The 12756-nt window shown below is 49.4% G+C and overlaps 1 protein-coding gene across 2 annotated transcripts; it reads right to left on the bottom strand.

The window, feature by feature from the left end:
• Positions 1-2903: 2903 nt before the first annotated feature.
• LOC137163249 (C-type lectin domain family 2 member D-like) lies at positions 2904-7648 on the bottom strand. Of its 2 annotated transcripts, none has more exons than XM_067563424.1 (4): positions 7326-7648; positions 5525-5632; positions 4123-4310; positions 2904-3185 (listed from the first exon to the last, which is right to left on the bottom strand). In XM_067563424.1, the coding sequence occupies exons 1-4, from the start codon at positions 7552-7554 to the stop codon at positions 3078-3080; spliced, it is 633 nt and encodes a 210-aa protein (XP_067419525.1). In that variant the 5' UTR covers positions 7555-7648; the 3' UTR covers positions 2904-3077. The 2 variants fall into 2 exon arrangements, with proteins under 2 accessions (XP_067419525.1, XP_067419526.1); XM_067563425.1 differs by lacking the exon at positions 7326-7648 and adding an exon at positions 5835-5948.
• Positions 7649-12756: the final 5108 nt, after the last annotated feature.

The following is a 12756-nucleotide window of genomic DNA, read 5'->3' as shown; positions in this document are numbered from 1 at the left end:
TCTTAAATTTAATGTTTTTCAAAGCACTTTGGTAATTTACATGAGTAAACACAGGAATTCCCAAAAACAATACAAGAGGGAGAGACCTACGTACTTTACTCAGTGAAAAGGCGCTAGCCACCTAGATTTGTTGTTTAGTTTCAGTGTTCCACCCTTCAAAAAAAGGGGTATTCTGTTTACTGCATAGATGAGTTACTCCCAGAGGATAAGTTCATTAAGGAAAATGGTCCAGACAAGAGAGGCAATTAATAAACAGTTATCTTAATGAAATACCAGACATACTTTGAGAATAGAAAGACAGCATGGGTGTTTTGCAATGAAAAACAATCAATCAACCCTTTTCAAAAGGGACTCCAGCCACCATTTCACATACTCTGCAATATGCAACTTATTAATTTGGTAGCTTAATTTTATAAGTAGGCCCAGCCTAGCTGAAATTTCAAGGTCTACAGCAATGTGCGTGAAATAGTGGATGGATCTGCAGCGATGGATTTCCCTAACTGAGGCAGGGCAATAGATGGCACACATATCCCAATTTTGGCCCCAGACCATCTGGTGATAGATTGCATCAACGGAAAGGCGTACTTCTCTAAGGTACTGCATGTCCTTGTGGATCACCATGGGCACATCACTGAAATTAATGTGGGTTGGTCAGGAAAGGTGCATGATGCTTGTATCTTCAGGAATATTGGCCTTACAGGAAGCTGCAAGCAGGGACTTTCTTTTCAGACCAAAAGATTCCAACAGGGGATGTGGAGATGCCCATAGTAATCCTGGGAGACCCAGCCTATCCACTAATGCCATGGCTCATGAAGCTTTACACAGACAACCTAGATAGCAGCAAGGAGCGCTTTAATAACAGGCTGAGGAGATGCCAAACGACAGCTGAATGTGCGTTTGGCAGGTTAAAGGCACGTTGAAGGTGCCTATATGGCAGGCTGGACTTAAATGAGGACAATATTCCAGTGGTTATAGCCGCCTGCTGTGTGCTCCATAATTTACATGAAGCTAAGGGCAAAAAGTTTGCCCCTGGGTTGACTGCAGAGGCAGATCGCCTTGCATCTGCATACAAGCAGCCACCAAGCAGGAAGTGGAATAAAAATTTCAAAACTTCCCGTGACTTTAAGGGGGAGGGACAGGTGACTGCAGAGCAGCGGAGTGCAAATGGATGTCCATAGTAGTCAGGATTGGGATTGTGGGACATTTCCAGAGGCCATTTACCGCGACATAACCATACAGTAGTGTCTACACCAATGCTTCTGCGATAGAAGTTGGACGGAAAAAGCTCTACGCCTCTCGTCGAGGTGGTTTTATTTTGTTAACAAAATAGGGCAGTTTTGTTGGTCAGAGGGGCATTGTAGTAAGTACACCAGGACTGTTTTGTCAACAAATGCTTACTTTTGTCAACAAAACTCTCTAGTGTAGACCAGGCCTAAATAACATACACAGCACTACTTCATAACTTCACATACAAAGATTGCACATACAATCCAATAGGATATTAATGTTCACCAGATCAAGACTTTCAAAATGAAACCTCAAGGCACACTTGGTACAAAACAATTATAGTACTGTGCTCAATATGGGATTCCAGGGGATAGCTTTGAGGCACAAAGTGTCACACGCTCTCTCTCACTTGAATATCTGTTCATTGATAATATATTTATAGTGCAAACCAGAGTAAGTTTACCGAGGTGCTGTGTGTTAACCAGAGGGGTGATCCAGAGTTGAATCTTGTAAGCTCATGTGTACGAGTCCTTTGGGAATAGCAAATCTGAATGTTCTGTGAGAGTGCAGTGTAACAGGAGCTAAGCACTGCAGAGGGACACTCAGAGAGAAAGGCCTGTGGACTCCAGAGACCAAACAAGTCTCAAATTTGTGATTCCATGTCATATCCCTTCTCCCATTGTAAGGACATCAGGTTTGCTGCAGACCCAGAGTCTCTCTGTCCCACACCTCGAGCTGCTGACCCAGTTCTCATCACTCAGATATGCACAGTCACCTCCTCCTCTTATCAGAAATCTGCAACACAGACAAAGGGGGCTGGAGTCAGGGAGTGCTGGGCATTTCCCATCACTTACACACACAGGCAGGTCAGGAAAGGGAGGAGCTGCAAGCATGGACATCTGCCCCATTTCAGACTCCTCCCTGGCAGAAGGGAGAAATAGCAAGTACTGCAGGGCAAGGAGAGGAGAAAGGGGCTGGCGGCTGAAAAATGACAGCTGGGGCTTCCAGTGATCTCTTTATGCTGGGTAGATATTTGACACAACTTGCTCGCCCCTCAACTTTGCCTGATGCTCTCACCTAGACCCAGATTTCTCTCCAGTCCCATTTGGCCCAAAGGGGAGAGATTCCACAGGCCTCTCTCACATGGCAGCAAACAGCAGCAGCTTCCCATGGAAAAGAGTTTGATACAATCCTCCACGGGCAGCTCGGGTACTCTCAGAGAATTGCAAGCCTGTTTCAAACCCTACAGGCCATCAGGACAGACTCTTACTAGTGAAATGAGACTTCTTTCTAGCACCGTACAAGGGAGAAACCTCAAGTTACACCAACTGTGCAGAGCAGACGTTAGTCTCCATACTACACAGCTCAGAAGAGTTAAGGTGTTCAACTTCCACTGGGACATCCCACTGGGGGGAAGGTAGCTCTTGTGAACATCCAGTCCAATGGAGCAGCAGCCTTCACAGTGCCCAGACCTGTGCTGTATTGTACAGCCCGTGGGGCAGGGAACCATTCAGCCCCAAAGGGAAGAGATTCCACAGGTCACTCATATACAATCTGTGTGGCACCCTCTCTGAAACTTGTTCGGTGTTTGTACACTGTCTAGCACAATGGGGCCCTGGTCTAGGGCTCCTAAGTGCTTCAATAATACAAATAATAATGACAACACTGCACTGGGACCTCAAATGCTGGTGAAATATTGGTTTTAATCTATGAAAACCAAATACCAATAAGAAAACACACACAGAAACACCCCCAACCCCTTCAAACTTGGTTAGATAAATTCTTGTTCCACTGGCAGCACAGCGACACCTGTGAGATAACACTGCCAACATTACTACAGAGAAAGGGACTCACTGGAGGTTGAATTCGGTGCCATTGGGCCATCTCCAGGGTTGGCCTGGCACCCTCTGGAGGCCGATCCAACGGTCCAAGAAGCCCTTATAGCGCAGCAGGAAATCCTGCAAAATAAGACAAACCAAATTATATTTAGGCCCCTGGCTGTGGTGCTCGCCTGCCCTGTGGCTCTGTGTGGCCACTGCTCAGAAGTTCAGGTTTGGATGGGCCACCCATAGTTTGCCAGCTGAGAGCCCCAGTTCCAACAACGCCAGCCCAACCTGGGCCACAAGGAGGCTGAGAACAAGTCACAGTCTGAATGAACTAGCTGTGAGTCACAAGACAGGATTCTGCTAGACCAACAGTTCTTCCCTCCATCGGACCCTTCTAGGTTTGGAAGTGGTCAGAGCTGGCCGAGAATCCCAGTTTACTGGAAGCCCCATCAGACTGGGATCTGCTCAGCTGGGAGCCGGGGGACACGTGCTGGAGCTGGGGGCTGCTCAGTGGCCATCTTCATCCCCCTCTATCTCCATCCCTACATCCATGTTTACATGGACAGACCTGCCCCGTCCTTATCCAGTCTGGTTAACTCTGGCGTTGCTGGCACCTGCCAGGCTCCTTCCCAGCCCTTTGCACATAACGTCCCCCGCTCAGCCAAAAAGGCAGGATCTGCTCTGAGGAAGGGCCAAGCTCACTCCCAGCAGAGCCCAGGAGCCTTAATGCTTCCCCGGACAGGAACACAGAGCGCCCCCATGGAGTCACTGGCTGTGATGAGTTGGAGAGACAGGTTCTCGACAGGCAGCTAGTGGCCTGGGCCAGCCCAGCCCTACAGAGAGGGATCCTCCGACCTTGGGATCTGGGGAAGAGGAGGGTGGACAGAGCATGAGGGATCCCTGTGACCCCTGACTGTGAGCCCAGCTCTTGCCAGGGCTGGGATTTGGCTGCAAGAAACACTCTCAGGTTTCCCAGCATAAGAAGAACAGGGCAATTTCTGGGATACGGGGCTGATTCCAGTCCTGCCAAGCCCCATCTGTTGGGATAAAGCATCTGCTGCTCGCTCACCTTTTCCTGCTCACTGTTGATCCCAGCCAAGGAGGCATTGAGAGAAGAGCACTGGCTCTGGCTGTAGGTCCAGTTCCCTTCAGTCTCTGAGAAATAATAGCATTTCCCTCGGTATCCGATCCAGCCCTCCGGGCAGCAGGGCCCAGCAAGGAAGGCCGGAGCACCTAGAGGTGGTTTGGATTTTTCCACTGAAAATGAGGTGAGTAATACAGGGTCAGAGACTGTGTCCCCCCACCCTGATTCTGTATCTGAGCAAATGAGGGGAGAGAATCCTTCAGATCCAGGCTGCTATCTCCTTACACCCCTGGAAGCTGTGCTGAGCAAGGAAATAGGCCATTTGAAACAAGATGGGCAACTGACCCCCTCCTCGTTAGTGGCTTAGTTTTGGGGTCCAATTCACTGAAATCGCAGCTAACAAGCAACCAAGAGCAGAGTGCGATAAACCCAGATGCACCATGAAGGCATGGAGCAGGCAGGTAGCGGGAACATTACCTAATGGCTGACACAGATGAATATTCAAACCAAATAAAAATAAAGATTGTGTGGGATGCTGGTCGACTAACCTAGGGATATCCTGCTAACCCAGCCAGCTGGCTCCCCAGCCAGGCTCTGTGCTTTAGAGCTGTATGTTGGGATGAAGATGGGATTGGACTCACATTAGAGAACAAACCCCAACAGCACTAATCTGTGCAAGGGACAGGCTCCCAGAGAATCTGATGCTAGAGCTAGCCCAACAGAGATTTGCTCAATGTAAGAGTCTGTACCCGTAAGAATTCGAGGGATGTTCCTAGCCCTGGGTGGGAGGGACTAGCACAGCTCAGAGAATGTTATCCTGTGCTTAAAAGAAGCCTGTGCAGAGTATTAGGAGCCATGTGAATTAGTTTTACAAAGTGCTGTTTGCAGAGACATGAATAGCCACTAAGTGGCACCAGAAGCTCAGAAATGGGAATCGGCTGTGAAGTTAAGAGGTGAGTTAAAAAGGTTCAGTGCCAAAGTCACCCTTTAAAGAGACCGTTCAGCTGGGACCTGCCCCAACAGCCTTCAGCAAATGAGTCTGTCCCAATTCGCAGGGAAATTCAGTGAGCAGCCGACTCCGGCAACGTCCTTTAGAAAACCCCAGCCCCACTTTCTCTTCCCAGTGTAGCAGCAGGGACAGAGTTATGCAAAACTCTTTGGAAAGCCTCCCTAAAATTTAACCCTTTCAGGGGAGCAGCAGCAGTCGGGTCTAGCACCAAGGACACATCAGAAGGACCAGTGCAGTAGGTTAATGCTCAGAGGCAGAGTTATTATGTCTAACAGCTAAGTGAGGACAGTCATTTTAGATCCACTGGATTCAATGGTTAGTCACTTCCCTGCCTCCCCAGAAACAGGGGAGCAGAGACTAGGTGGGCCAGCTCCTTACCTGCTAGAAATGCTGCTAGGGTAGCGATGATGATCAGAACTGGGACTGTAACTGGCACTAGGACTTGCCAGGAAGCACATTTCCTGAGCTTGACGTTAGACCCAGAGCCTGAAAGAGAAAGTCTGAGAGCTTCTGGAGAGCAGACACATTGACAGGATCAGTGTCTGAGTGTCGGTCTAGCAAGTCTCTATTGTGACTCCCAGGGTACTTCCCTCCCTGCTCTGTGTACAGACAGTAACTACACCCCCCTAGTCCGAGGGCTAAAACACAATAATAAACTTGCCCAGTCCCAAATCACCCCCACACTCACCCAACCAGCACATAGTTAAATGGCTCCTAGGACTAGAAGATACCACTGGACTGTTGAATTTCTCCCACTGCTCCTGCATAGACTCTCAGATCTGCTACCCAGACTGACTCTCGGCTTACAGATGAGCAGAGCAGAGAACGGCTGGGAATGTGTCACACGCTCACCTTTTTTCTGTTCCCAACAAAGAAAAAGCGGACACAAAAATAAGAAACTCAGGACTCGTCTACACTCAAAATTCTGCAGCTGCACTGCTGTAGCATTTCAGTAATAACACTACCCATGCCAAAGGGAGGGCTTCTGTCTGAGAAGCTATTCCACCTCTGTGAGAGATGATAGTAAGCTTGATAGGAGAATTCTCCTGTCGTTCTAGTGCTCTCTACCCAGGGATTTAGGTCGGTTTAAAATGAATCATTCAAGGCTGTGGATTTTTCACACCCTTGAAAAGTAGTCTGTTATATCCACCTAATTTCCTTGTGCCTGCCAACTCCAGCTGCACTCATCCCCCTGGATTAAGTCAGGCAGTCAGAGACCACTCAGACGTTGGGCCACTCAACCCCCTGCCTCTCCCTTTAGCTCATGCAAAATCCATCTGGTGTCAGAGCCATCTGAAAACATCCCCAGAACAGACTGCAGCCTCTGACCGTCCGAGAAACAAGGGGTTCGGTTTTTCTGTTTGCGGCTACAATACAGCCAGGTTCACAGCATTTAACAGAAGAATCACTGGGAGATGCTGGGGGAGCCATCCTGGGACAGACCCACTGAGTTTTCTAAGCCTCCTTCTCTAGATGTAAGTGCAGTTACATGAGGGCAGAGTAGCAAAGGCATCAGATGTACAACAGGATCTCCTTCCTGTCCCACATACAGGAGTCTCTGTGCTGAGAGTCGGAAGCAAGCCCCAGGTCCCCCAGACTAAGGACTCACCTCTCTGGGCCCTGCCCCAGGGTTCACACAAAGGTCTGATATCTCTCAGACTCCCTGCAATCCTTGACTTTCCTTGGCTGAAGAAAGTTTCCTTTGAAAATTTGATTATCAGGACAGTTTTAAGTCTAACAGAGAGGGGATTTCCATCAGTGACAGTGACACACTGACAGAGGGGTACTCAGGGGAATGACTCCTGTCCCACTCCATGGGAGATGAAGCTTCCAGCTCCAGCATGTCTGAGATTTGGAGATCTCAACATCTCCATCCCCCTCTCAGGGGATGGAGAGAGCTCAGGGCCACTTCTCGCAGGCACAGCAAAAATGCAGGAGCAGATGGTGTTACCTGCCACCCCCAAACTTGGATTCATTTTCATGCACACGCAGGGTCTTGCCTCCATGCAATGGTTTGGATGTGCACCTCTTACTTTTCACAGAGAGGGAACACAAAAATGAAGCAGACCAGAGGGAGACGGGGACCAGGATTTCAGCGGGGTAGCAACCTCTGCCCACTGCAAGACCTTTGGCCAAATGCAGGCACACAAAGTGTAAGCAGCAGGGACAAGCTGGGTACCTGTTCCATAGGAGCTCACTGGCACACTCAGTTTCCTGCTGCATCCACACGTGTTAGTTTGAACAGGTTCAGGCACCATTGAAAGTGTGTCCCCTTCTGGACATGCCTCAGTGACTCTGCCCAGCCTCTTCACATCATCTAGCTCCCCTCTTTTCTCAATAGGTTCACACCAGTTAAGGGCCTCCTTTAGCTGCTGTTCCCCATCAGTAGGACACCCTCCTTCTTCCATCTCTCCTTTCACACCGCAAGCCTTTGACGTATGCTGGGCTCCAATCAGCTCCTTCTTAGGGGCTATGACATCTGATTCAGGGCTTGTCTATATTCAGACGTGCACTATTTTAGTTTACTGTCTGAAGTTAACTGGTGCAAGTGTGTGCACGTGGACAATGATCATGGTTTGAACCAGGTTGATTTGATTTAGCTTAAGCCCTTTAGGAAGAGTTTGAAGCTAAACCTAAATAAGGCTGTACACACATACGCTTGCACCAGTTTAACTCCAGCTGGCAGGTGCAGATGTATGTGTAGATGAGTTCTCAGAGGCTGCAAGGTTGGTTCCAAGCAGAGGCAGATGTCCCAGCCCCAACTCCAATCTCTCTGGTTAAGCCAGACTCCAAGCTGTAAGACAGTGTAAGAGGCGGTATCATTCGTTTGTGATTCCTTCTTGCTGTGAGTGGTTCTGCTCTTTCAAGGACCCCCAGGACCATTAGCAAGTGCAACAAAAATGGAATGCATTTTCCCGCATCCCTGTGCCAGATTTCCTGCAGAGCCATTCCCCCACCCTCCCCAGCCATTATCAGTGGGTACCATAATAATTAAATCTCTCCCTTCTCACCAGCTCACAGCACAGGTGAGATGGGGCAACACAGAGATTTGTTCCCCCACCAGCTACAGGAAACCACCTCTGGGTATGAGTGAGGGGAGGGAGCAGCCCCACTTATTGACAGCCAGGTGCCTACAATTATTCTGTTCACTTTCAGTGTGTGACAGAGTCCCCAGGGACTGAGCTCCGGAACTACTCGTGGTGCAGCCAGTCAGGACTCTGGTGCTTCGGAGTCTGCCCCCTCGGGTCTCCACACACCAGTGCAGCCACCTCCTGACTCTGGCCTCTGAGGGTTCAGTACTCCTGCTCTGTCTGAACTCCCCCTGTGGGTCCTCCTGGATGGGACCTTGGGGAGCTTTTCCACACCCCAAAGGGCCATGCTCTCCCACCTTGCAGTTAGAAGTGATTCACAGCCAGTGTGGAAGTCAGAAGAGTTTATTAGTTCTCAGGATCACAGTGTAAACAGACTTTGGTAGCAGATAAATTGGAAGTTCAAGCAGCGATCAACTGTGGAGTCTTGGAGCCGTGCTCTCGGGTACCTACCCCATCGACCCCTCGTGGGCAACTCCCTTCCTCCCAGCCCCCAGACATACCTCCCCTGCTCTGGCCCCTCCCCTGTCCCTTGTCTCTTTCCCAGGCAAGATATTATAACCTGTTCCAGCTGGTTTCACCCAGGAGGGCAGAGGGCTCTCTCCTGGTCTGGGTACCTGTGGCTGGGGTGGCCCATGCACCCCCTAGTGATCTCTGCAATGATCACACACCCTGGTCCCATCACCAAAATACATGAGTAACATACGGGGAAAACACATGAACAACATATGGGTGGAAACTGAGGCACACACACAGCACTCAGAGAAAACATTGGGGCATCTCCACTTCGTCACATTGAGCAATTAAGCAAATGCAATAACGAAAATACCTTTCATCCCCTCCACCAGTCCACCCAACCCTCCCACTCCCAATCATCAGTGGGAGCCATAGTTAAATCCCCTCCTGCAGCCCAAAGAGCTATAAAAAGAGCTACACACAGGAATTTGGTCTCTCATCACTGATGTGAAACCCCCTATATTGGTGGATTTTAGGAAGGAAGAATCCTTCCCTGACAGACAGGTGTGTGTGCGCGTGAGGAGGGAAGAGCACCTGCTTTGCTACTCCCACAGGCCAAGTGAAGAGGGTGATGGGGAAGGAGCCACCCACATGTACATCCTGGCCAGTCTGCAATCTCCTCTACACAGACAGAGATGCAGCTCCTCACTGAACACAGGGTAGAAACCAGGGTGGGGGGATAAAGAAAAAAAGATGACTTTAAATTGGTTTTTTTTAATTTTTTTATTGAAATTAAAATTTGTTCTTCCTACAAGTAAGCCTGTTTAAAATGAAGTCTGAATTTGATATATTAAGACCTAAGTTTGTTATAATCTCTTTAATGAGTTAAATAAGAACTCAGTATGCTGAATCCATGAGCCCCTATCAAAATCTTTGAGTTAAGAGGGCTCTTCTACATAAAGATTAATAAATCAGAGGAAGAAATTCTAATTTTTTATGTCAAGATTTATACAAAAAGTACAATAGGCCATGTACTGTATATAGAGCTTGATCCCCTGAGGGACCCAGGGGTTATGCTACTGGGTGCAAGATTGTTTAATAAAAAGAAATTGCATGCACTGTTTTGTGTTTAATTAAATTCTACTTACCATCCACTGCACCTTGATACACGTCACCAGCAAAAGTTAATTATCTAGTAAATAAGCAACATCTCGTCATTTTCTAACAGACTGAATTCTAACAGGTCCTATGAATAAGAATCTGTAAATATCAACCTTTGTAATTGTGTCAATAGATGTCTCTAGTCACAGTGTAACATTACCCTCCTAGGCAGCAAGATGATGTACCAGATCTAGTGTGAAGGGTCTATTTAGTCGCAGATTGACCTGTGTTAATGGTTACCAGTGAGAAACCTCTTTTCTTCAGCAAATAACTGAAGTACAAATGGAAAAGCTGATTGACATCAATAAAAAGAGAGAGAGAGAGACTTCCCACTTGGTGATTTAACCCCGCGCACCCTGCACAAGCCTCTGCCCACCACAGCCCAATGCAACTCTCAGCCCCAGCTGCTCTGCGGGCAGTAACGGGGCAGGGGGGCGCAGTGAAAAGGACAGTCTGCCCTGCCCGTGCCTGGGGGGCTATGAAGCGGGAGGCCGCACAGGGGGCGGGAACCAGCAAGAGGAGCTCTGCCCCAGAGATGGGGGATTTGGGGGCGCTGCCGTGGAGCAGACTAGGAGCCCCACGGGAGCTCTGCCCTGGCACGACTGGGAGGTGGGGTGAGGCACAGACAGGGGAAGCCACAGGGGGTCAGGCTCCCCTGCCACTGCGGAGCACCCCAGCCGCGCGCTCCGCTCACTCTGCGAAGGGCGCCGGGCTCAGTCAGTGACGGGGAGCGGCGCAGCCTCGCACCCCAGCCAGGGCTGCCCGCACTGAGCCCGCCAGACCCAGCCGCATCCCCGCCGCCGCCCGCTCGGGAACCGGCCACAGCCTCTCCTCTTACCTCCGACCCCCAGGAAACCAGCGCCGCCGCCTGGGGCCGGTCCATCGGCCATTGCGGAACCCAACAGAGAGAGCAGAGCGCGAGCAGCCCCGGCCTTTCATAGCTTCTCGGTGCCGCGCGCGGGGGAATCCACTGCCTCGGTTAACGACCCGCAGGACATTCCCGCCCCCCTCACTTCTCAGAAGCCCCGAACCAGCCTCGTTCCCGGTACTGACCCGGTCTTGCTCCGCCCCCCCCGCTCCGCCGGTGAGGTGAGGGGCGCCGCTGCGCTAGCCAACGGGGCAGCGGCTGCGCTACTCCCTCCCCCGCCCATTGCCCCCTGCCTCCGTTGCTGAGGGGTCGGTGTCTGACCCTGCTGCTCCCGCCGCACTTGGTCTAGTCAGGCAGTGGGGCAGCCTGGCCCAGGGGATAATGAGGAGGGGAGGGGGCAAGGGTCTGAGCTGGGATGGGGAGGGGGCAGCGCTGAGGATATTTCAGCCCAGAAGGGACAGCAGCTCACCTGCCTGTGGAAACACCCAGCCCGCCCTGCCCTGCGGCCTCCCCCCATAACTGCACAGGCCGGAGCCAGGTCATGGAGCGGGCACTGACTGAGCTAGTCATGGAGGAGCCTGGTCACTCAGAATGGGAGGATCTAAGCCCCGACCTCAAGTCAGGCCCCTCAATAACTTGTAAGGATCTGCCCTCTTGCATGGAAACTGACCTGCCTGGTCTTCCCAGGGGTTGCGCCATGCCTCAGCTAACTCAAGTCAGCAGTACAGCTTGCCTTCTGGGAAGACAAGGCCCTAAGCAGTGCTATACCACAGACAGCTTATTGAGCCAAAAGGTGGTTGGGTTGTTTCTAAAAATTAAATTCATTTTCTGAGAATTAAGGTTGATACAAGGCAGGTTTCAAACCCGCTTGAGAGCTTGTCCACACTGGAGTTTGCATCACTTTAAAAATCTATTTTAAATAAATCTAGTCACTGTAGTTTAGACCAGCCCTCAGTATGGCCCAGCTCCTCAAACATCACCCATTGGTTTCAATGGGAGTTATGCACTTTGAAGATCTGTGCTCATATTCTCAGCATGTGATAGCTCTTACATTGTTCACAGGAGTTTCTCTCTTCCAGAAATCTGAGTAGGGGAAGCTCGATGGGTAAAATGATCAGAGTTCTACTGAATAATAGAGCTTTGAATTTGTATCAGGTGAGAATCTGTCCCTCCATCTTTAATAGTCATCCTGAATTCCACAGTAATTGAAATTTGGGCAGGGTTTCCCTCTCTCTAAACCTCATCTCCTACTTTAGCTTCTGTGGAAAAAGGATTGATGTTCATCAGAAAAAAAACTTTTAAACTGACAATTAAGTTTGCTCATAAATGCACATGTATACACACACCTCTACTTTTTCAGACTACGATTAAAAGTTAAGGCCAAGGTTTTCAAAAATGGCTAGTGAATTTGGATGCTAAAGTAGCACCCATCCTCTGAAAAATCAAGCTTATCACAACGTGAAAAGTCAGGCTTCTTTTAAATGTCTCAGTTCAGACTCAAGCCACTTTTGAAAAATCTTGGGCAACATGATACAAAGATCTATTCAACAGTGAAAGATTGCAATGTGCAGGAGCTAGCACAGTAAGATTCCTCTCTCAGTCACGACCTCTGGGAGCTAACAATTTCCATCCTTAGGATTTCAATTCAATTGCATATGGCTACCTATGTGTTTTTCAAAATAGCTTTGCACTCAACAGCTTTAGGTTCTCTGGTACCTACACAGAGCCCTGATCTTGCAGACTATTTTAATCAAATGAGTGGTCCCATTAAGTTTAATCATGCCCATAAAGTTACGCACATGCCTAAATCTGACCCACTTAAATACCTATACAACTTTAACACAGTCACAGCAAAGAGGGAAGCTGCTCTACAAGCAGCTCTGGCCAATAAAAGACATATGCAGGAATGCAACAGGGAAACCCTTCCACCCCAGCGCATTCCCAAACCCACTCCCACAACAAATGAATGACCACATGCACACATACCAGAATAGTACAATGAGTATAGGAAAGGGAAATATTTATTTACAGAAGGA

This window comes from Emydura macquarii, unplaced genomic scaffold, assembly GCF_026122565.2.
Source record: "Emydura macquarii macquarii isolate MOO-44397 ecotype Brisbane River unplaced genomic scaffold, CSIRO-AGI_Emac_v2 contig_2484, whole genome shotgun sequence".
NCBI classification, from domain to species: Eukaryota; Metazoa; Chordata; order Testudines; family Chelidae; genus Emydura; species Emydura macquarii.
The sequence above is the reverse complement of the archived record's forward strand: the minus strand, read 5'-3'. Positions and strand labels throughout refer to the sequence as shown.

Coding starts and splice junctions, on each gene's coding strand:
- LOC137163249 (XM_067563424.1), bottom strand. CDS start 7,554: ATGGAAGAAGGAGGGTGTCCTACTGATGGGGAACAGCAGCTAAAGGAG. Junction 4,311..5,524: donor CCTAGCAGCATTTCTAGCAG/GTAAGGAGCTGG, acceptor CCTCATTTTCAG/TGGAAAAATCCAAACCACCT. Junction 3,186..4,122: donor TCAACAGTGAGCAGGAAAAG/GTGAGCGAGCAG, acceptor CTTATTTTGCAG/GATTTCCTGCTGCGCTATAA.